The sequence below is a fragment of the Pseudopodoces humilis genome, chromosome 9 (assembly GCF_049639895.1).
Source record: "Pseudopodoces humilis isolate 2021_Gansu_Grassland_sample_001 chromosome 9, ASM4963989v1, whole genome shotgun sequence".
NCBI classification, from domain to species: domain Eukaryota; kingdom Metazoa; phylum Chordata; class Aves; order Passeriformes; family Paridae; genus Pseudopodoces; species Pseudopodoces humilis.
This window is the reverse complement of record NC_142208.1, coordinates 14,555,022-14,577,484: the sequence shown is the minus strand read 5'-3', so window position 1 is coordinate 14,577,484 and position 22,463 is coordinate 14,555,022. Positions and strand designations below refer to the sequence as shown.

The 22,463-nt window shown below is 45.9% G+C and overlaps 1 protein-coding gene and 1 long non-coding RNA gene across 2 annotated transcripts; one reads left to right on the top strand and one right to left on the bottom strand.

The window, feature by feature from the left end:
* Positions 1 to 3,014: 3,014 nt before the first annotated feature.
* Positions 3,015 to 7,140, bottom strand: ZNF503 (zinc finger protein 503). The gene is made up of 2 exons (XM_005520507.3): positions 6,278 to 7,140; positions 3,015 to 5,188 (listed from the first exon to the last, which is right to left on the bottom strand). Exons 1-2 carry the CDS (start codon positions 6,584 to 6,586, stop codon positions 3,668 to 3,670), a joined length of 1,830 nt encoding a protein of 609 aa, XP_005520564.1. The 5' UTR covers positions 6,587 to 7,140; the 3' UTR covers positions 3,015 to 3,667.
* Positions 7,141 to 9,509: 2,369 nt separating this feature from the next.
* Positions 9,510 to 11,301, top strand: LOC148183777 (uncharacterized). Its single transcript, XR_015773306.1, has 3 exons — positions 9,510 to 9,701; positions 10,410 to 10,600; positions 10,704 to 11,301. It is a non-coding gene; the product is annotated as an uncharacterized LOC148183777 (long non-coding RNA).
* Positions 11,302 to 22,463: the final 11,162 nt, after the last annotated feature.

The following is a 22,463-nucleotide window of genomic DNA, read 5'->3' as shown; positions in this document are numbered from 1 at the left end:
ACGCGTGTACCTTGCTGGCCGCGCTGAGCATGGCTCAAAAGGTGGTGAATGGGCAGTGGGTGACTTTCCCATCTTAGCAAATGGAGTCTCTTATCACTGAGGAAAATCTTCCCGTAATAAAGGCACCCTTGTATTTTCGTTCTAGTATACATTTTGCATTCTAAAACCAGGCAAGCATGTGTATATGTGTGTGTTTAGTGTGGGCTTGTGCACACAAGCCAAGATACATATGCCCATCTAGGCTCAGATACGTTACAGAGACTCCTTTGCTGTCTGTGGAGTCTGGTGTTTTATTGCTTCATAAAACTACCTTAATTACATTTCCCCATAGATAAGATAAACAGGACCCTTCTTTTCTAACCGTTGCTTATCAGAAGTATTTTGTCGAAGTGGCATCCAAAGTAAGCTTTTGAGAGTGGATGGAAACGCATTAATTTTTATTTTGGTTCTTCAGTTGCACTTAGCATCTGACAAGAGTTGATTTAAATATTACATGATTCTATCTTTAATGTTCAAAAAAGATTTGTGAGAAAGACAAAACTGTTTAATTTAAACTAATGTATGCCTGACTCCGGTCAGATTGATCACAGTTTCGGGTTTTGATGGGTTTTGCCCTTCTGTTGCTTGTCCTCTCAAGCTGGTTTTTCACTGTGAAATTATTTTAGTTCGGTGGCATGGACCAGCGGCTGCTGTCAAATCCACAACCCATCCAGTTAGTAAGAACGGGAGGGGGAGTGGTGAGGAATAACAAACGTACTCCTTTTACCTAAAAACGTTAATGTCCATAAGTCAATCTCTATTAGAAAAAAAAGGCGAATTTCATAGATTAATATCAAAATTCTAGGTGGCACTTGCCAGGTCATGTACTTAACAAGGCTGGAAGAGAGACCTACTTATCACCACTCTACATATAAAATAATGTATTTAATTTTTTCTTTAACCTCGGGGACAGTGTCTGAGCAAAACAGTAGTAATAGCATTAAGTGTTCATTTCACCACTGGCATCAGCAATCATTGCGTCTAACTTTTCAGAGCTGAAATCCCCAAAACTGCAGTTAGGGTTCCAGGACACAAATGCCTCCCCCGCTCTTTTTAAATCGCCCCTGCCACACCTGATGGGCGATGGGATTTGGCTAGCGAAGTCTGAGCTGCAGCTGTTAAAAGATCCGTAATTGTAAAACACACGAACAGGAGAGGAACGTGGCAATGGTGGTGTGTTTTAATCGCGGCAAAACTGTAACTGTTGCTTGCACACCCAGATGGAGCCTGAAATGCAATTTTCCTCAAATTAAGCGTAGTTAAAATAGCGAAGCGGGGAAGGCAGTCTGGCCGGGCTGCAGGAGAGGGCGGGGGGAGTGCGGCATTGAGAGAGGACTGCGAGCTTGTTCTGCCTTTCTCGGGCTCGCTGGATGAATCCTCCGCCACCATCACCCCCGACCCGAGAAGCCCTTCTTTCGATTACTTTCTGTGTTTGTATCCGCTTATTTTATAACTAAAGTTTACTTGGTGCAGTTAACAGCACTGCCCTCTCCTCCCTTTCTCTAACTCATCGGTTCATAACGAGAGCTCGTTTTACATTTCCTAAAGCAGAGATACGCAAAGGTCGCTTTCCCATTTAAGGCGGGTGCGGGGAGGGGGAACACATTTGGTTGAAGCTCAAAGCGTTTCCCGTGCCGCTTTCGGACAGCCGAAAGAGCCGCAGCGCGGCCCAGCACCGGCCTCCCCGCGCGTGTCCCGGCCCCAGAGAGCGAGCCGAGCTTCAGCAGCTTGCTGCTTTTCTCGCCTTTGCACATTAACGCTAACTTCCACTAATTATCTGGAGTAAATGTATTAGACTAATTAGCATCTGGGCGCCACGGGAAACTCTGAACAGTAATTATATTGTGGGGGGATCCAGAACGAGAAAGCAAACCCAGCGATTTGTCAAGCAAAGTCGCCTCTTGCAACTTTGCCCCCCGCCAGTGGCAGTGGCGCTGGGGCCGGGGCGAGGGCAGCGGGAGGAGCGGGGCCAGGCGAGAGCCAGCAGGTACCCGGCTCCGCCTGAGCCGCCGCCTGCGAGCGCCGGGGCACAGCCCTTCGCTGGCATCGCTTTTACCGCCTTGGTTATCGCTTTTCCGACTAGCTCGGCGGCAACGGCTCGTTCCGCAGTTTCGGTAGCTGCTCTGGCTTCTCCGTCGCAGCCCCCGCTCCTACCTGAACGCAGAACGACGAGCCGGAGCTGGGCGGTGGCCCTTGGGCGCCAGCAAACCCGGGCTGGGGAGGCAGAGACGCGGCGCAGGCAGGGGCAGCCCCTCTCGGTATCCCGTCAACTTTGGCACTGCACTTCAGGAAAAGAGCAAACTCGGCCCAAATAACGGATGGCTTCTTTTCTTTTTCCCGTCCCTTCCTTTTTAAAATAAAATGAGTTTTCAGAGCTGTCCGTTTTTTGTTTTTTTTTTTTAACGTGATGATCTTTTGTGCTGCGGTGCGAACTGAAGAGAGAAATTGAAAATAACTGGATGAGCTCAAGCTTCCCTAATTACTTCTGAACTTCTCATTTAGAAAGAGATGAATAGTTATGCATTGCATTGTTAAAAAAAAAAAAAAGAAAAAAGAAAAAGCTTTCGGATAATCATCTTACACTTTTACAAAACAGTCTTGCCTTCCCCGTTTCTTTCTCAAGAAAGAACGATGTCTTCTAGCTGAAAACTACTTTTAAAAAACAGAGATTTCACAATAAAAACATTATAAAAATAAGTTTACCTTCTTTAAAATTTAAGCGATTCTCATTTTTCCTATTTCGTGCCAACAAATTCTACTGAAGAGGAAAAAAAAAAAGCCAACTGTGTCTGATTATTTTTTGAGAGCCCTGGGGTTACAATAAAAAAAAACTTTGGTTGTTTTTTTTTTTTTAATTTTTAATTAAAATTGAATAAACGCTTAAGGAGAAATTAGCAGTCACCTCCATCCAAGACCTACTCGGGTTTTATAACAGAATCAAAGCGTATTTAAAAAAAAAAAAAAAAAGTAAAACCTTTTAATACATCAAATATACGGAATTTTAATCTTTAAAGCGATACATTGTCTATTTTAGTACATGACGTAAACCTTACTTAACCCTTTTTACAGGGTAGACTTAAAAATTAAAAATAGTTAAGTGTTCCTTTTAAAGAACAAAATAAGGCAAATGAGGTTTTTGGAATAGAATTGTTTTTGTTTTTTCTTCCAGAATACATACAAAAAAATACCAATTCTCTTTCAAGGGTATACACCTTAAAAATAATTGCAATTTGAAATTATAACTGACAAATTGCGAGTTGTTTTTTAGTAACAAACATGCATGTAAATTTTTTTGTTTCAATGAGACATTAAATAAGAACGTACAATACAATCATAGCAATTTTAAAGTAACATTAAAGAGAAGACCTCTATCTTTTTATTTATATTCTACAATGGGTGTTCCACTTTTACCTATTGAGCTCAGTTTAGTAATGCACTTTATGATTCGTTGTCCCGCTTGAAGCTAACATAAATAAATACAGTGCTCATGGATCCAGTCCTCAAATGAACACTATTTTATAAAAAGTCAGATTTTTTTTTTTTCTTTCCAACTTTTATAAAGTTTCGCAGGGCTTCCTTCCCTTACCGCTAGACTTTGTGTTGTGTGTCAAAGCCCCGCTGCCTGCACTCACTGGTACCCCAGGGCCGAGGCTGTGGTGAGTCTCTGCCCATAGAGTGCGTAAGGGGAGTAGTAGGGTCCGGTGGCAGCGGGCACGGGCACGGGGGCCCCGGGGGTGGGCAGGGGGCTCTTGGAGTAGGGGTGGTAGCGGCTGCCGAGTCCCAGCGCGTGGTGCGGGCTGCGCAAGGCCAGGGTGCCCGGGCTGCCCGGGGCGCCCGTCGTGGGGATGTGCATGTGGCACGCCATGGCCGCAGCCGCTGCGCTGGCCAGCGACGAGGAGCTGGGGTAGCTGGAGAGGAGTTTATCGGTGCCCGGGAAGGCAGTATGGGTCCGCAAGTGGCTAAGCAGCTCCTCCGAGGTGGCAAAGCGCTTGTCGCAGGGTCCGTTGGCCGACACCCAGTTGCAGATGTGTGGCTGGGGGTCATTGGGGAGCATGAAGCCGTAGGGGTACAAAGGGTGGCCGGCTAGCGAGGGCGGCGTGGCGCCGGTCAGCGAGGAGTGGACGCTGTGCAAAGGGTGGGTGGGGTAGACGAGGGGGTATCCGGACTTGAGGGCTTGGTCGTGGGCGCAGGAGGCTCCGGCGGCGCCTGCCAGGTGGCTGGCGCAGTGGTAGCTCAGGCAGTAGGGGTCTCGGCACAGGCTCGCCGTCATCACCGACGGCGGCGACGCGCCCGCCAGCGGGCTCGACCCCGCCGGCTTGCTGCAGCCCAGGCTGCTGGCGGCGGCCAGCTGGGCCCCCACCAGGCTGGAGGATTTGGTGGGGTCCAGAGCCACTCCGTGCGGCAGGAACTGTGGCGGGTAGCCGGCGTAGGCTCCAGCCAGCGTCCCCGGGTAGCTCATGCCCGCCGGGGGCAGGGGGAAAACGGTCTGGCCCGGCTTGTAAGGGGAGACGGGGGCCACGAGGCCGGAGCCCAGAACGGAGGTGGAGGAGGTGGCGGTGGTGCTGCTGCAGGAGGAGGCGGAGTCCGACGCGATGGGCTTGGAGCCCGGCGTGCTCTCCTGGTGCTGGTTGACCTCCACGTTAATCCCGGCACAGCTCACGCTAATCCGGCTGTGGCTGATGCTGGTGGTGCCCGGGCCTCCCTCCGAGCCGGAGCTGCCGCTCTTTCCGCAGCCCTCCGAGTCCTTCTTGTCCTCCCCGCCTTTTCCCTCGGCCGGCAGCAGCCCGGGCGAGCAGGCGGAGGCGCTGGAGTTGGGGCTGCCTGTCCTTGGGGTGAACGGCTGGCAGGTGGCGCTCGGCACCCGGAATCCCGACTTCTCCCCGGCCGCGACCCCCGCGGCGGGGGCGCCCGCGCAGCCCGTCGCCCCCGGCTCCTTCTTCTCCGCGCCCGGCTTGGAGTACGGCTTGAAGCTCGATTTGTCCTCCACGCCGATGTCGCTGAGCTTCAAGGGGCCCGATTTAGAGTCCTTGTCGCCTCCGGAGCCATTGGAGGTGACCGAGGAGAGTTTCGAGGAAGGGGACGGGTCCGGCTTCCCTATTTGCGAGCAAGTTTGTGCCAAAAGGGCCAGGGGGCTCTTCTTCGCATCCAGCTGCGGAAATCAAAGGACACAGAAAGAAATTTAATCGGGGTCTGAGAAAACCCCCATTGCATACATAGGACTCCTGTCCCGTAGGTTTCTGCAGAGTACAGCCTGGAAGTAACGAACAGTTTGTGCGCATTCATCAACTTGACAGCCCCCTCCCCTGAATGCACCATTTTCCATAAAGCCTTTAAAAAGGGCCGGGGATTTTCGTATCCCTTGCGAGCCCGCCGCGGCCGCCTTCAACGCCCCCAGCCTCCCCGGCAGCGGCTCGGGCAGCTCGGAGCTCGGCGTCTCGGCATCGCTCGGGCCGCGCTGGCCCGCAAACCCGCCCGTGAACCATAGCGACTGCAGCATTTCTGCACCCTGACTGGTGGCACTATTTATAAACAGAGCCCGAGTCAGCCGGCGAGCAGGGCTCCCCCGGAGAAGGGTGTCCTCGCTCCGCAGAGACCTTAATGAAATCATTCATTCCCACAGACACACCCTTCCCACCACCAGCTCCGTTTCGAGTTTCGGTCCCGCAAACAGCGAGCTACGCAGAGGGGGACTGGCAACCTCGGCAGAGCAGAAAGGGGACCAACAGGCCCCCCGAAGTACAGATCCGTGTCGGTACTTGAAAAGAATCGGTCGGCGAGCCGAAATAGTTATCCTGCCGCACCCACGCTTGAGCCTGTCGCTCTCCGCGCCGTGTCGTCCCGTCCCGTGTGTGTCCCCCCCCTACCCCAAAACACCCCCTGCAAAAGCAAGGTAGTTTGGCGCTCGGAGCGCTGCTTATTTGCGTGGCCGAATCGTGACCCCAGCGTGGATCGGTTCCTTCTACTCACCCCTCCACAAAAAAAAAAAAAAAAAAAAAAAAAATCTCAAAATAGCAAAAAGAAAATATTAATTTACACAGGAACTAGAAATTATCCCAGTAAACACGGAAACAATACCCAGGAGCGGTTTCTCGCACTAACTCGAGATCAAAAAATGTCCCTGTCCCGGTATAAATGCATTTCAAAGCGCAGGAAAGTGCCGAGGGCGGCTGGCGGAGCCGCCATGCACAGCCAGCGCCCGGGCAGGGACGAGAGAAAGCGACGGGGGCCCGGTCCTTACCTCGATGGGGCTGACGGGCGTGGAGGGTAAAGGCTGCAGGTATTCAGGGTGTAAAATGTGTCCAGTCCGCGCCGTGAGCATTTTCAAGACTTTGATGGGAAGGCGGTTGGCTTGGCGTAGCGGGTCCGAGGGGGGGACGGCGTGGAAGCAGGGCTTGGCGGCGGCGCTGCTGCCGTTATTCCCAGCGTGCCCGTTCGGCCCGGCGAGGTCGGCGGCGCTGCGGCTGCGGCGGGGGCTGCCTCCGGGCTCGCTGAGGCTGCTGCTGCGCTTACTACTTCTTATAGCAGAAAGCGAGGGCGATGTGATCATGACCCAAAACCTCGCATGAAAACTGGGGCAAGTGGCGCCGCTCGCACTCGGAAACGCTCGCTCGCTTTCTGCGGGCGAGAAAGGAAAAAAGCCACACGCCCCCCGAGCAGAAAAACAAACATACAATGTCCCGTGGCTCTCTCTGGCGGGGAGGGCGTGGGTGGGGAGGGGGAGGGAAAGGGGGAGCCGGCCGGAGAGAAAGAGGAGGAAAAAAAGCCGAGTAATCCTTGGGCTGTGCTGGGGGCGGGGGTGGGGGCTGCGAGCGTGTGCCGCGGTCCCCCTCGGCCGCTCTCAGCTCCCCCGGCTGGCGCGGCGCGGAGCGCTCGCCTCCGCCGCTCAGCTGTGATGCGAGCCGCTGCCCATCCAGCCCGGGATCTGGCAAAGAAACTCACTTCAAAAGCAGCTGAATTAGTCTGAGATTAAAGCCTTTGCCGCCTTCCAATCAAATGGGACCCCGAGGTGATTGGAGGGTCAAGGGGATGTGACGTTCCCTTTTCTGGGCTTTTTTTTTTCCTCCGTTTTTAATGGTCTCTCGCTCTTTTTTTTTTTTCCCTTCCCTTTCTCGTCCGCCTTCCCTCTCCCCTCCCCTCCTTCCTTGTTTTCGCTCCTAGGATGGGATGGGCGTTAATTCTGTGTTTCACATCGCGCGCTGCGAACGTTTTTCTTCCTCCGCAGCCAGCGCGGATCGCACGGCAGCGGCGGGGCGGCCGCGGGGCCGGGGGCGCCGCGCCTGCCGGGGGGGGGCCGCGGGCTCCGCCGCCTTCCCCCCGCCCGCCCCCGCCGCTCGCACACCGCCCCGAGCACGACCTGGCGCCCGCCACGCTCGGCGCTTACGGGCCCGGCCCGCGTCCCCCTCCCCGGGGCCAGCCCGCCGGCTCCGCTCCGGGGCCGCCGCCGCTCCGTCTCCCCCCCGGGAGCCGCGGAAGGGCGCGGGGCGCTTTTCCCGCCCCTCCCGCCTGACAGCGCGGGGGAGGCCCGGACGAGAACCTGCAGAGCGCCGGCCTGCACGTCGCCGGCGGCAGCGGGCGGGGGCCGGGGCGCTGCGGCGCGGCTTGCGGCGGGGCGGGGAGCGCGGCGGGATTGGGGGAGGTCGTCACACGCGGGGCTGTCACGCACAGCCCGCCGCCGCCTTTCGGGACTCTCCGCCCCGCCGTCAATTGTCAGTGCTCCCCAACCGCAATCAATCAGTTATTTGTCAGCCCCTGTCAATCCGCCCTTGATTTATGTCAGCTTTTGTTGCTGATTACAAGCCTGGTGTGACTTGAAGGGGGAAGGAGAGAGAGGGAGAGAGAGGGAGGAAGGAAAACAGAGGGAGAGACGGGCTCCTCGGAAGAAAAAGCCTTTTAATTTACGGAATAAATCCTTGGAGTAAACTGGATTTGTTTGCCAGCAGCCGGTAGCCCTCCCCAGCCCCTCACCACCCTGTCGGGGAGGGCTGCTGGACTCCTCTTCCCCTTCCCCTTTCGTCCTCTTCGAAAGTGTCCTTCGTCCCTGCACCCGCCGGGCTGAACCGGTCGCCGGCAGCGGGGGCCTGGGGAGGCGGCCCCTCGCCTTAACGAGAGTATTGGCTCGCCATTTATGTGTTTGATTTTTAGCTAGGCTGTGTTGAGAGCCTTCTGGGTACGCGCACGGTGTCCAGCCGGGCGTTACACACGTCCTGCTTTGTGTCGGTGCACTCCCGAAGGGTACCGAGTCCTCTGCCCTCAACCCCGTTTTTTACCGGTGCCGGCGGCTGCCCCGAGCGGAATCCGCAGCCCTTCAAGTCGCTGGGTTGCCTTTTTCTTTTCTCTTTGTACTTTGCTTCCCACTATCCCCCCACCTCCTCGTCCCATAACATTTTTTCACAGGCAAAATGTGTTAATCAATCTTTTACTTTTGTTTCCGGATCTGACATGGTGGCCCACACAATCTACAACATTAACAAAAAGGTCACTTAGAGATAAAACACGTTTGACAAGTGAAGAACAAGGCAAGTGCTTTAGGGGTCGCGTCCAATTCCTGACCTGGACTCCAACCAGAACAGGCGCTGATCCTGGAAGGGCTGGACGAGAGGAAGGACTTTCACTTTCTCACGTTTAGATCTGCTGAAACAAGTCCTTTTTCTTCTCTTGAAACACCGATCTGCCCCAGTCCCTAAACAGATGTGTCAGATAGTCTTTAATGACCTGCTCTTCTTTCGAGGTGTATGTAAAGCAGGTTTTCCGCGGTATATCCCCCCTTCCCCCGCCCCCGCCAAGCGGTACCCTTTAAATCTTGCAACGCAGTAAGTATATTTGCTGTATTTTATTTAAACCACTTTACTCTTTTACTATAGCGTATAGAGTAGTAGTAGTATAAATACACGGAACTCCTCTAGCTTTAATAAAGATGAGATTAATTTTAACAAACTTTGTAATTTCTATCTTTTCTCTGAAAGATAAGGTTTATTGGCATAACTTCTCAGTAGAGAGTCATAAACGCACTTTCATTTTGCAATCACCGCGGTCATCTTGCAAGACCATCAAAATTAAAAGGCAGGGGGAAGGAGGTAGAGAAAGAAATCTTGCATAAAACCCACGATATTGCAATAGGACTGACAAGACCCACAACTTGCCCTCAAGGAACTCCCCCCCCTTTCCTTTATCTAGAGTGGAAGTGACTTGAATCTGCCCCAGGTTTTCCCCCAGTTCTTTCTTTTGTTGTCAAGTCCAATTGATAAATGGAGTGCAGTAAAACTCTGGAAGAAAAAAAAAAAAAAAAAGCTGAAACCTTCATTTGTGTTCATTTGCATTAAAGTGCTTGGAACAGCTGTTTTCCTTACAGGACCGGGGAGACTCCTATCTGTTTTCTCGTTGTATTTATCCTGCCTCCCAGGGTGAAAGACTAAAGATTAATTGTCTTAAGGTAGAGTCAGCTGTGGGAAGGCTCTCCCTCCCCATTTTTCCTTCCCTCTCTCCTTTCTTGTGGAGGTGAGGGTGATTTCGGGAAAGGGTTGTTTTACTTGTAAGCCAAGGAAGCACAGGCGATAGCCGGTACATGTATAAAACAGGCAGCGCACCGACGGGAAAAGCGGGGGACGGAGCGGGGAGAACAGCACGAACCCCGATCTTGCTGGCTGAAGTAGAAGCATGAGAGGGTAATTTAATTAGCAACTTCAGAGGACAGCTTTTTCATTTACTTCTCTTTTTCTTTTTTCTACTCAGCCTTTGAAATAAGATTTAAATCGCACTCAATACTGTAAACTTTTTTATGTAGAACCTTGTAAAAAAAATCAGCCCCAAGACATCTCCTCCCCTTTGCGCCCTCCAAAGCATTTTTGAGCTATGAGAGCTTATTCACTGCGCTTAACACACGCAGAAAACGATTCCCAGCGAGGGGCTCGGAGTTAGGATGCACACGCGTAGGATCGGGCGGGCGGCGGGGCTGCAGCTTGAAAGCGGTGCGGAGTTTGTGATTTGCCTGCTGCGGGCTCCTTTCCTCTCTGGAGCCGAGGAAGAAGGATTCTGTCCTGCTCGTTACCTTCGCGAGGGATTCTTGTTTAATGAGTCCGTGCAGACGGTTTGCTGTTTGGTATTTACTTGTGTAGTCTTGTTGAAGTTTTGGTGGCTGTTGCTTTTATTCCTTTGAAAAAAAAAAAAATAAAAATTGCAAGGGTTGGAACCCGTCTTCCTCCTTTTACAAAGGAAAATTGTAACTTTAAAAAAAAAAAAAAAAAAAGGAGAGTAAAGGAGGAATTAATTAACAAGTGCCAGTCCACACTTTCCTTTACCTACCAGCTATTGGCAAGCATGTCAAGTCGATTTTATTTGCACACAATGGAAATGATTTATTTTCTCTTAAAAAGGAGTGGGCTGGCAGATATTTGAGGAGGAGAGGAGAGCGAGAGAGGAAAAAAAGTTTGAAAATGCCTTGAACTATTCACTGTCGAGATGGCTAATCAGTATTGAGGCTCGAGGGCACTCGGGCAGCTTTTCAATGCGGTTTTCCTTTCATCTCAAGCTGGATGGAGGCGCTCAATTAAAAGCCTATCAGTTTGTAAGTAAATCAACGCCTATCAAAGTTGTCACATCAAACAAAACGATTATTATTGCAGCCCGCCTCCCCTATTAATCTCCCTCTAAAATAATCCGCTTGACAGGTCAGGCTGGCGAGCTGCAAACCCTGGTCAGGATCACCCAAAAAACCCGGACTGAGTATTTTTCCCTCGGGAGAGGGAACTGCAAGAAACCTCGACACCAGCGTGCCTGCTCTGCGAGCTTGCTCTCTTGCCATTTAAGTGTCAGCTTCTGTAGATCATGTTGGAAAAGGGCGTTTAGTCTTTTAAACGGAACAGCAACAACCCTACAGGCCCTTTAGTTTAGCTTTTTTGTTTGGTTGGTTTTTCTTTCTCCCCCCTTTCTTTACTACCGTTTCGAACAAGATTAAGATTTTAATTAGCAGAAGCAGAGTTGCTGAGTTGTGTCTGGGTTGTGTTTCTACGCGTAACACAATTCAGTTACGTGTCTGTCCATCCGGTGCATCAAATTTATTTCCTTTGATAGTACTTACATTTCACTATCTACCCCAAGGTTTTTATTAAGATATTCATTGCAATACATTTTTTTTTAGATGGTGTATCGGTGTATCTTCTTCCCTTTTTTTTCCTCACAAGAATGATAGTACTTCGTATAAGAAGATAAGAAATGTGATGGGTTATCAGAAATACACCACCACGATTTCATACATTTGGAGAGAAGCTCTTTCCCCCTCTTTCTCTCTCTCTCTTTTTTTTTTTTTTAATACGAGACTGCATGTGTTTAGCTAATAACTGATGCATCTGCCCAGGTATCCAGCAGAGGTGTGGGGTATTTATTCCAGAATGCTATTAAAGCAAATAGTTGGAAAGCTTGCCAACATAAAGTAAGATTTCCAAACCTCTCCCCTGTTCGCATAGTACCTGAAAATATTTACCCTTATGATTGTAATTACTTTCCTAACACATAGAAGCAATATATATTTTACTCTGCATGAGATGTAGGTAATCGTTTTATAAGTGGTGATAATTTCAGAACCATCTTCAAAATAATAGTCACGTTTAAGCGAACGTGAATTTTAGTAGTCAGTGGCATTTTTACTAAACGAGCAGAAAATCACTTTTGTTTGCTTGTTTGGCTGGTTGCTTACTGCTTTCGGAAAGATACCTTCACCTAGAATGTTCTCAAATGCGTTTGTCTAATTTTGTTCCTTTTGTTGCACCGAGATAAGGAAGAGATTAATGCACCTAATAATAAATAAACCCCACCCCAACCTTTCTCTTTTTAGCCTTTTGACAGATTTCCTTCTTGACATTGTTTCATGTGTGAGTGTGAAAATTTTTACTCCCGTGTCGAAACCCGTTTGCCAACAGCTATTTTCCAAATCTACCCTCTTTTATGTTTAAGGTGTTTCTTATGCAAACAGCTGTTATTTAAAATATGCCTTAAGGTAACTTTCTAGAGGGAGAGAGCAAGTCAAATAATTGCAATGACACGAGCAAGGCTGGGTATGTTTCCTGTTAAGTGCATGGAGATTTTTAGTGTCATTTCATGTTTTTAAATGTACTACGATTAAAATGATTGAGCCCAAAGCGAGTGAACACGTTTCCTAATTCGTACATAAGTAACTTGAATTGGTATTTGGCGTCTAGATCCTAAGAGTGAAAAAAAGAAAAAAAAAAAAAAAAAAAGTCTTGTAGCTTTTGTAACACCTTGGTCTGATCACTCCATCCCAGCAATCATAAAGGCATCTTTGTGTTTATCTTCTGCAAAAGCCTGGAGGCTACGGGAGAGAATTGTACCAACTAAGCACATATTTGGTTACAGTAATCCCTCAGAAATTAACCATGGCACACAATGGAGGCGATCTCCAGCTTCATCACTCGGATCCCAAATGTGGAGAACGTTTATTGACAACTTTGTTATGGAAACTGTGTACATCAACCAGATGCATCTTCAACAGGGCGGTACAGTGTAGGAACAGCGTCCTTTGAGATATAAGGAAGAGTTTTGAGGATATGCCTGGAAAAGGCACTGGAACCCAAATAATTAACCTTATCTAAATACTCTAATGGCAAATGAACAAGGATCCTCGACTCAATTACAAAACAGCTATGTTTGGCAGGGGCAGGAAGAAGCACGCAATGTATCTTAGCTATTTTCTTCAAACACTCTAGGTCCACGATCTCAAAAGGTTAAAATAATCTTAATTTTTAATAACTCTTAGGTTGTTTTCAGTTATCCCTAATGATGCATTTAGGTCTCCTCTAATCCCCACTGCTTTCATTTTTAGCTTTTTACACCCTAAAATTAATTCCACCTAAAGTACATTTTTCATTTTGTACTGTACTAGCGATGTGCAAATAATTTACATCAGCGTTCATCAGGACTGTCCTAAAGTGATGGATCATTTTGTTGAGTTGCAGTAAAAGTGCAGAATGATCTATAATGATGTAATATATACATTAAAAGGGTGTCTGGATGATCAGAGTTTTGCTAAAAATGTAAAAGGGCTTTTTGATTGATAACAGGGTTGCTGTTTTTCTGCAAAGGCTGTCACAGGCTGACACAGTGCTTGAGTTATTAGGGCAGAGAAGGGCAACCATAAATTTCCAACGTCAGGCAAAAACTCTCTTTATTGTCTATATGATGGATGGGCCTCCGTACTAGACACCAAATACTTCGTATCACCCTTAAATGGGAACACATTTTTCGTGGCCATAATTCATGTTTTTTAAATAGAAAGTTTGAAATGCCTGCCTATATTTCACAATCCTGACATATTTATGAATCACTCCCTGCATGCAAATATAATTATTTAAAGCACTGAGGTGACATATGGGTTAGAAATGTACCAAATGCTGTTAGCGGAGTGATTTTTTTTAATTCCCTAAATTGAACACCATAGAAAACTCTGCCTGTCTGTTCAGATCAATAAAGTCGAAGGTGAAGTTTTACTGATTTTGTCAGTGCCACATACAGATATTCGGTTTTGATTAGGTGAAGCTGACAAAAAGGGAGTCTTTTTGCAATTACCATTAGGTTAATGAAAGAAACACTCATCTTTCTCCTGGCACCCCACGCAGGCATACGCGTTTTCCCCCCTTTCTTTTCGGCCGATGAACTAGCCGGAGGTAGATTTGACAGGCTTTTTCTTTTTTTTTTTTTTTTTTTCCCCCTGAATTTATTTTCCGTCCAGCTGCGCTGGTCTCGGAGGGAGTGCGGGTGTGCCGGCGGGAGAGGGGGCTGATGAGAGCGGGCAGGGCAGCCCGCGGTCGGGCAGGGCGGCCGGGCGCTCTCCCGGCCCCGCCCGGCTCCCGGCGGCAGCGCGGGGCAGCGGCGGAGCCGCGCCTGCCGGGCCCCACGGGCTCAGCCGCCCGCTCCGGCGGCGGGCTCGGGGCGAGCACACCGGCAGCGCGGAGTAGGCGGCCGCTCCGCTGCCGCTTTGCTTCGGTTCATTACGGACAAAGTCATTCCTCCCCCTCGGCGGGGAGGCCCGAGCGGCGACGCCTGCGGGAGGGCACGGCCGTGCCCAGAGGCGCGGGGCAGCCCCGCGGCCGCCGGCACTTCCGCCGGGGCGGGCGGGGCCGGCCGTGTCCGCTCCGCCCGCCGGCTGCGCCCGCCCCCCGCGCGGGCAGAGCGGGGCCGGGGCGCGGGACGGGCCCGGCCCCCGGCGGCGGCGGCGGGAGGGGAGCGGGGCTGGCCGGGGGCTCTGGCGGCCGCGCCCGAGCCTCTTCGCGGCGCCCCACCGCAGCCTTTGGCCGAGCTCCTCCTTGCTCGGGCGGCTGTGCCCGCGGACCGGGAGCTGCTTACTCAGCCTGAGGGTCTGACCCGTAACGGGCACCTTTGTATTTAATTAATTGAAACTCACGTTGTTTTCAGTAGAGCTCGAGGGATGTGAGAATCAAAACCACGGAGTATCTTGAATATTTTTTTCTCGCGGACTTGTGTGTAAATGTGTAAAATATTTCCACTAGTGCAAACTTACTATAGCAGGCTGACTCTTTGCCCATAAAATGTTAAATCAACCATGACCAGACTCATTTTCCCATGTCAGCCAAGAGGACTCTGTAAATCAACACATTAGGGCTTCGCTGGGTAGGAGCTGCGTGTGCTTCATGCAAAATGGCCCTGACAGTCGCTCTCTTGGTGCTGTGGTTGTCAGCCTGTGGCTGACTGCAGCAGTGTCAGGTGGCAGCAGGAAACTTCGCAGGTAGAGAGCAAAATCATTGGTGACGCAACATGCAAGAGGCTGACAACTGGCACAACAGAAGGAAATTATCTGGGTTGCTTTACCTTTTGATGTGATTGTGTTTTTTAGACTCATAGATGTTTTGCAAAGCCTGTTGCACCAGCCTGGACTGACTAGAAGAGCCTGTGTCTCCCCTGAAGGCCTGCTTAGCTATATGTGAGCTGAGATGTTCTGCAGGTGCTTCCTGCCATCCCAAGATGGAACCTGCTTAGAAGCCATTACAGAAAAGCTCATCTCAAGGTTATGAAGGAGTGTGTGATAGCTATACCTGGAAGCAAATGAACACAGTGGATAAATACAGATTAAAAAAAAAATAAAAAATTAGCACTGGCCACATGTAGCTGTGCCTAAACAACCAAGACAAACTCCATTCTTTGTTCAAGAAAAAGAATTAATCCCCCAACTCTAAACAATATGTGCTCTGTAAAAAGCCTCAGCCAGCTAGTCCTTATCTAAACCACTATCTCTGGGTAAGGGTCCAGATACTGGAAAGCTTATTTCTGGGCACTAGTAGGTTGAAAGGAATAGGAGACATAATACAGGATATAACAGAATAATATAACTTCTTACTACCACACAACAAATATCAGTAATTACACACATTGGATCAGATTAGATTCAGATATCAAGGTAAAGCTTTGTGCTATATTTCTTGAAAGGGGCCTCAGCTTAGAGAAATCATTATCTAGTGCTCCTTGCTGGATTGCCTCCCACTCAGAGGAGTGACCCAGCTATGACCCAGACTCGGAACACTTGTGTGTAAATTTAATTTTCAGCATTACATCATTTTAACTGGAGTCTTACCTCTTTGCTCATTGCTGTGCTATGTGGCTTACCTGGAGGTAAAGAAAGAAAAGATAGTAAGAAAATGTGCCAAGTATTAGAAAACATAAGTTCAGCTTAAAAGTGCGCACACAGCCACTTCTATCCTGTGGTCAAGCAAGATGAAATCACTGAGCCACCAGTAAGGTGGGAGGGGAAAAACTTACATGATTAGTTTCAAATCCTACAAGATGACAAAAGGAACATTTGAGGGTTACTTATGAAGGGATAATACAAACTCTGCTTGCAAAATTTCCCATGTTTAAAAGAAAAGGCATTAGCCAAACAAGTGCCTGTAGCAACATTTCTTCTTGATCGCTACTCTCAACACCTGAACAATAAAAACTTGTTCTTCTAAATTGAGTGTACTTTCTAAGGGGAGTTTTGCATGTTTGCTGGGAATGATTAAGCACACACGCTTTTTCACCTAATTGTAATTTTTTATTTTTCATTAACTGAGCTGAGTGTTCTGCTTTATGTAATTTCCCATAAGAAACTCCATCCCAAACAGATTTCTTTCTTCTTTTTCTACATCGTTCACAGAAAGTTCATATCCTTAATGGATGACAAAGTAGGCAGTAGCATGAGAGTGTGAAGAGGTTTTTTCCTTGACCAGTTTCATTCAGGTACTTCCAGCTCTGATAAATGTACTATAATTAGTGTTATGAGTAGAGATTAAAGACACAAGTCCTTACAATAAATTCTGTTCAGGTAAACTTCTTAAATTGTGGCCACCGAAGAACAGAGACTAGATAGAGTTAGCGACACTTAAGTTTCATTTCCAGGTCTACCGTTAGCAGTGTTCAACTATATTTTGCAGCTCCATATCTGTGAAACAGAGTCCTGGTATTTAGTTTTCCATTACAAAGAGTTGTAATCAGGATAAGACAGTAAATGCTTTAGTGCATTACCATGGCAGAAAAATACAAGAACATAATCTCACACTGCCTGCAGAAAAGCTCCAACATTATGTGGTGTGACTTGCTGTATAATAACATAGTCAAATCAAGAGGATCATCTCATTCCTGTTTGAATGCCATGATTTCTTGTCAGAATTAAACATGCTGGTGCTGCTGCAAGTTCTATATTTTGCATTACTCAGTCATTGGAAACAATCATGCATCATCAAGGTTTCTTATTCTTCCACTAATATTCAAATTCATGAAATGATGTAATACAACTTATGCATGTAGGATGATGTTTGGTTCTTTGAATTAGTAGTTGCCACATAGTTCTATAATATCTGAAGTCAGTGTTCTAATTGTTTAGATTTATAAAATATGATGTTTTTACCCGTGACCTTGAAATCATGAATAATTATGCTAGTAGGACAAAGGTACAAATGCTATTATTATATTATTCTGGTAGTCTTGTTTGAACGTCATTAATATACAAGGGGAAAATCAATTAGCAAAACACCATTTTTGAAATGCAATTTATTAACACTGTGTAAGAGTATTCTTTGGTTGAATAGCTCTAAGACAGAGATAATATAATGGCACTGTGGCTATTTAGTTAGGGCCTGCACCTTCTCTCTTTGAACTGAAAGATGAAATTTTCTCATTTACTTGTATATGAAAATAATTGCACTGTAGTAAGCATCTGTTTTAGTCAGTGTTCGCCTATTGTCTCATTCCCACATTCCCACATGATCTGAATGGGAACCTCCCAAATTTAAGTGTGATACCTTCATATTTATTATGGCTATTTATGTGTGGATATTATCAAAGCATGTCAATAAGCAAGAGGAATGGTTGAACCTAAATGAAAATATTTAAGAAAAACAGTAAACATTACAAGCCACTTGAAAAAGATGCTTAACTTTCTCTGGACTGTTGGTATCCATTTGTATCTGTTGTTGTTAATAATAAGTAATATTCATAAACCAAAGCAGAAAAAATAACCTGGATGCCATTTTTTGTTACTCATCATGAAAACTATATAAAATAGATAGGATGTTTTGAAAGGGTATATTTCTAATTACGGCACTTATATAAACAACTGTAATGGGCTCTTTATACGAAGGTGAAATCTGTTCTTGGCCACAACTGTCTCCTTCTTTCAATATGGCTCTTAAAATCATTTGTGCAATAAAGACAACAGGAGCTCAGTTGTGGATATGGAGATAAGTTGATCTTGATTTTTTTTGGCCAACATCTGAAATTTCTGTGACTAGGATGGCATGAAAAACTCTGTTCTATGCAGTAGAAAAGGACAAGATTAGTTCAGCTGAGTTCTGGGTGAGCAACCTGGTGTAACGGAGAGAAAAGTTGAAAGGAAATATGGTTCTTTCCTGTGCCAGTCTGTAGTTCTATTTATATATTTATTATGGAGTAATGAAAGCAGTAACATTTTTACAGTGAACAGTAAATAATCATGGGATGCCAAAATACCCAATCCAGGGTAGGGTATATTTATGTTTGTAGTATATATACACACACAAAAAAAGTGCTACCTCTTGGAGGAGTGTTGGGCTAAAGATGGTTTGGTGTTTTTTACACAGTCTTGGCTGCATGTCTCTAGATAGATCAAATGTTTATCAGTAGTGCCCTTATATCTTCCCAGAAGGCCTGTGTATACTTGCTTGTGGAATATTATGAAGTACTACAGGAAAAAAGAAAGACCTTTAACAGCTACAGATTTCTCCAGTTACCTGTCCTCAGTGTGGGCACTAGAATATCATAAGATCTGTTGCACTGGGGACTTCCTAAGACTTTGAAAGGCAGGGTGAATTTCATCCTTAGAAGATTAAAAACTGAAGCAGACTCCTGAAGTACAGAAAAATTAATTTAGCAGTTATAAAGACATCAAATTGATGACACCAGAGAATGAAGTGCAGAATGTCCTCCCCTGCCTTGCCAGAATAATTAGGGAACAGTTCATTCATATCCTCTCTGTTGTTTCTGCAAAAATATCAGTCGTGTGATGGGGCTTCTGCAATGGAGACGCCTACAAATTCAGATCACAGATTATTTAACACCTGGAGAGTGGCAACATCTTTGATACAGACTTTTAGACAGTAGCCAGTGGTTACTGGCTCAGTGTTTTAGCTTCCAAATGTAAAATTACTTGAATTTTCTTCCTCTGCTCATATACTATGGATGACTTAGATTCTTTTCCCTTTTCCTGCTAAGGATTTTTGCTTCACCTTTAAGTGACAAGTTCAGATATGAAGTTCTCTATTTTTGTCATTTTAGGTCAGTTGTGAGCACAGTTTTTGGATTAAAAATGCTTAGTCTTCCACCTTTCTATTCCATATAAAATAAAATTGCCTGGAGATATCCACTATAATCTAATCTATGATATTCTGATATGTACGCTATCAACTTTAACATTTTTAAATCTTAAGTGAATATATGATATCACTGTTTAATACAAATAGATCTGAATTATCATAAATATATTTAATGCATAATGCATGTCACTCAGGTATTATTGTCAGTAATGGATGAAGAACAACACTAGGATAATTTACAAAAGCAGAGAAAATAATTTCTCAGTAGTTAGTGTTTTTCAGGGAGTTGGTTTCTAATAACAACATTTTGACCATAATACATTTCTAGCATAACTTAAATGACTTGTGCAAATTACTGAGCTAACCTGAGTGCTTTTATTATACCCAAAACACTGCAAGTGTCTTGCATTATAAAAATGTGTATAAAACTAGTTCAGCTCTTTTGCTTGCTTCAAGTCAAACAGTAAAACATATTTTTCTTGCTTACAAAGTAAAAAAGCCTTCCCCCCAGCTCTGTGTGTGAATTGTGAGGTGTCAATGAGTTGGAGATGATCTTTAATGATAACTCTGTTTTCCCTAATACTGGGGAATCCTTAAATGATAGAGATTGATGGAGGGAACAAGCATCTCAAGTGAAGGAGGGAACATTGCTCAGGCATACTGTGGGCTGCAGTGGTGCTGAACCCAGTGTGACTGCTCCGGGGGAGGGTGAACTGTCACTGCTGGGAGCTGGTAAAAAGATTTTCTTCAGCTTTCCCATGACTTTGAGGAGTGCCAAGCCTATCAGAGGCTGTACCTACCCTGTCAGTTTAAGATGCTCTCAGGCTTTGCTTGCGTACACTGCTCACTTTTAGGCTTCCCCCTAGAACAAATAGTTTCCTTCCTGCTAACAGAAAGTTTGAGGCTGGTTTAGCAGGCAGTTCACTTCACTGGGTATTGCACTGACATCATATAGACTCAAGCTGGGCTTCATTTTCTCTATTCACGTGAGGTACACCAATATCCAGAAGGCCTTGGATATTCATGTGTCTCTTTAGTGCCGTCAGACACGTGCCACACATTTTATGTCTCATACCAAATTGTAGAAATCTGTCTGAAAGAAATGGGACCTCTAATGTTTTAGCCTTTGGACTTTTAACCAATGACTAAACAAAACGATGATGTTGTAGGGACACACAGATATGAAATGAGACCTGAGAAGATCTGGTTTGCTGGAATTAGCTCAGGCCAGTGCTGAGGAAAAGTTTCTCAGTAGCACACAAGAAGAGGTGAGTTGGTGGCACCTTGGCATGGCTGTTTCTGACCATGGAGATGATTATATTGAACAAAAAACCCCGAAAACTACTGACTGAAAAGATAGGGATGTCAGGAGTGTCCTTACATCCTCCCAGAAGGCCTGTGTATGCTTGCTTGTGGAATATTATGAAGTACTCCAGGAGAAAAAAAAGGTCTTTAACAGCTACAGATTTCTCCAGTTACCTGTCCTCAGTGTGGGCACTAGAATATCAGAAGATCTGTTGCACTGGGGTGGATAAGAGGCTGCATGGTCTCAGGAACCTCTAGCTGATACAGACTGTGCAGGGGTAGAAAACCGGTGTTCCAGACTTTCTTTAGTGCCAGGCTGATTTTCCCTCCTGAGCAAGCTGGGGCTGCTGGACACCACAGCATTGTGGCTGTCCTCTAGGTGTCCTCTAACAGGCTTCTGGCATGCTGGGAGCTGTCACTAACTGATAGGTTGGGTCAGGTTGCTCTTAGAGAGCACACCTGAGAGGCTGCATTAGACATGAAGCATTGATTAAGTGATTACAAGATATGCACAGTACTAGAATGGCCCACGGCTGGAGGTGGTAAGGAACAGTTGTGGAGCCAGTTTGGAAATCAGCCCATTCCACATAAACAGGACTTGGTGCTGAGGCTTTCTTCTCTTACAAGATAAAAACACAAGGACATTATAGATGTACACTTCAGTATCTGGCTCAGAATGTCAATCTTAGTGACTCTCAAATAAAAGAACATTAAGCATGCAAGGTTGGGCATAGAAAAAAGTGAATTGCCAGAACAGAGGTTGCCTCTGCACTCTTGGTTCTGTTGTTTAGTTCATGGATGTGATGACAGTCTTGAGGATAGAACATGAAGATTAAATGATATCACCCTTGTATCATCCCTGCCTCATTTGGTGCAAAATCTGCAAGACAGAAGGCCAAGAGATCATGGTTTGTCACTGACCCCTTTGAGAGGTGTGGTAGCAGCACAGTACAACAAAGTAGCCAATTTGGTTTTTTTTTCACCCACACAGAATATACAGAAGTTTGATAAAAAATGAGAAACCTGTAGCGGTTTCCATACCAAGTTAGAGGACTAAAAGCAATAAAGGATTATAAGTTAAGGTATTAATATGAAAGCACTTTTAAACCAGTAAATTATGAGTACTAGATATTAGTACTAAAAGCATGCAGAAAAGTTATGCAGGCATGCTTGCTAAATAAGGGTTACATTTAGGATGTGCACCAGCAACTGGTTTGGCATTTTTGTAATCAGTGAGAATTATAGTACCTCAGCAGTAGGGTAAATATGAGGACCTTTATTTTGCACATCATAAAATTGAAATAAAATTATTTTCTAGTAGCATTAGACTGGCAAATTTGATAGAATTAATATGACGTGAAACTACATGGTTATGTTAATTAGATACATTAATTTTTGTTTTTAAAACAAACATAAAGTTGCCTAGACTTACTTTAAGGGAGTCAGCTTGAAAAAAACCTCTCCAAACTGTACAAAGTGGAAGTTCTGTTCAGTGTGAGATGCTTAGCCTGGCTTGGGGAATGGAGAGAGTTTATTATGGGCTTTACTTCTAGGCCACTGTTTTTGCTTTGACTACAGGAACACATCTTGTGCAACTTCTTGTAGAAATCTCTTCATCATATGTATTCACCTGTCTCCAAGAATTTGTAAAGCAATAGTTTGTTTCACAAGAAAATATAGAAGTCCTGTTAGAACCCAAACTTTTGTCCGTTGATTTTGCCTTTTATTTTTTATACTTTCCATTCTACAAGAGGGAAAATACTTTCATTTTTAATTGCACATGGAGAAGTGATTATCATTTGTGGGTTTTATCCCCACTCCTGAGGGGTATTAGCAAGACAGCCAACCTTTCAAACTATCCTTAGTGTAACTAACTGTAAAATTGGGATATTAATGCTTAATTGAGATGGGTATAAGAGGGCTTAATTGATTAATATATGTAAAATGTCATGAAATTTGCAGCTGAATGACATTTTTGAAGCGTTAGGTAGAACTTCTTTATATTTTAACATAACCAGTATAAATAGCAGCAAGAACTGATCATTATGAACAATTTTTACAAACACATTTACTTACCTTTCCACTGAGAGACAAATTAATATACTGTACAGTGAATACATTTTGAAGTGGTAAATGCAGAAGAGAATTAACATTCCTTTCCATTCACTAGAAGGAGAAGATGAATGCTAATAAATTTCCTTGTAGATAACAATTTGAAAATATTATTTGCAGTATGTCAGTTTATGGGCCAGTATGATGAAATATGTATAT

Excerpts from the sequence above, each read along its gene's own strand:
- ZNF503 (XM_005520507.3), bottom strand. The coding sequence starts at position 6,586 with ATGATCACATCGCCCTCGCTTTCTGCTATAAGAAGTAGTAAGCGCAGC. Across the intron at positions 5,189-6,277 it reads CGCCCGTCAGCCCCATCGAG|CTGGATGCGAAGAAGAGCCC; the intron begins GTAAGGACCGGG and ends TGATTTCCGCAG.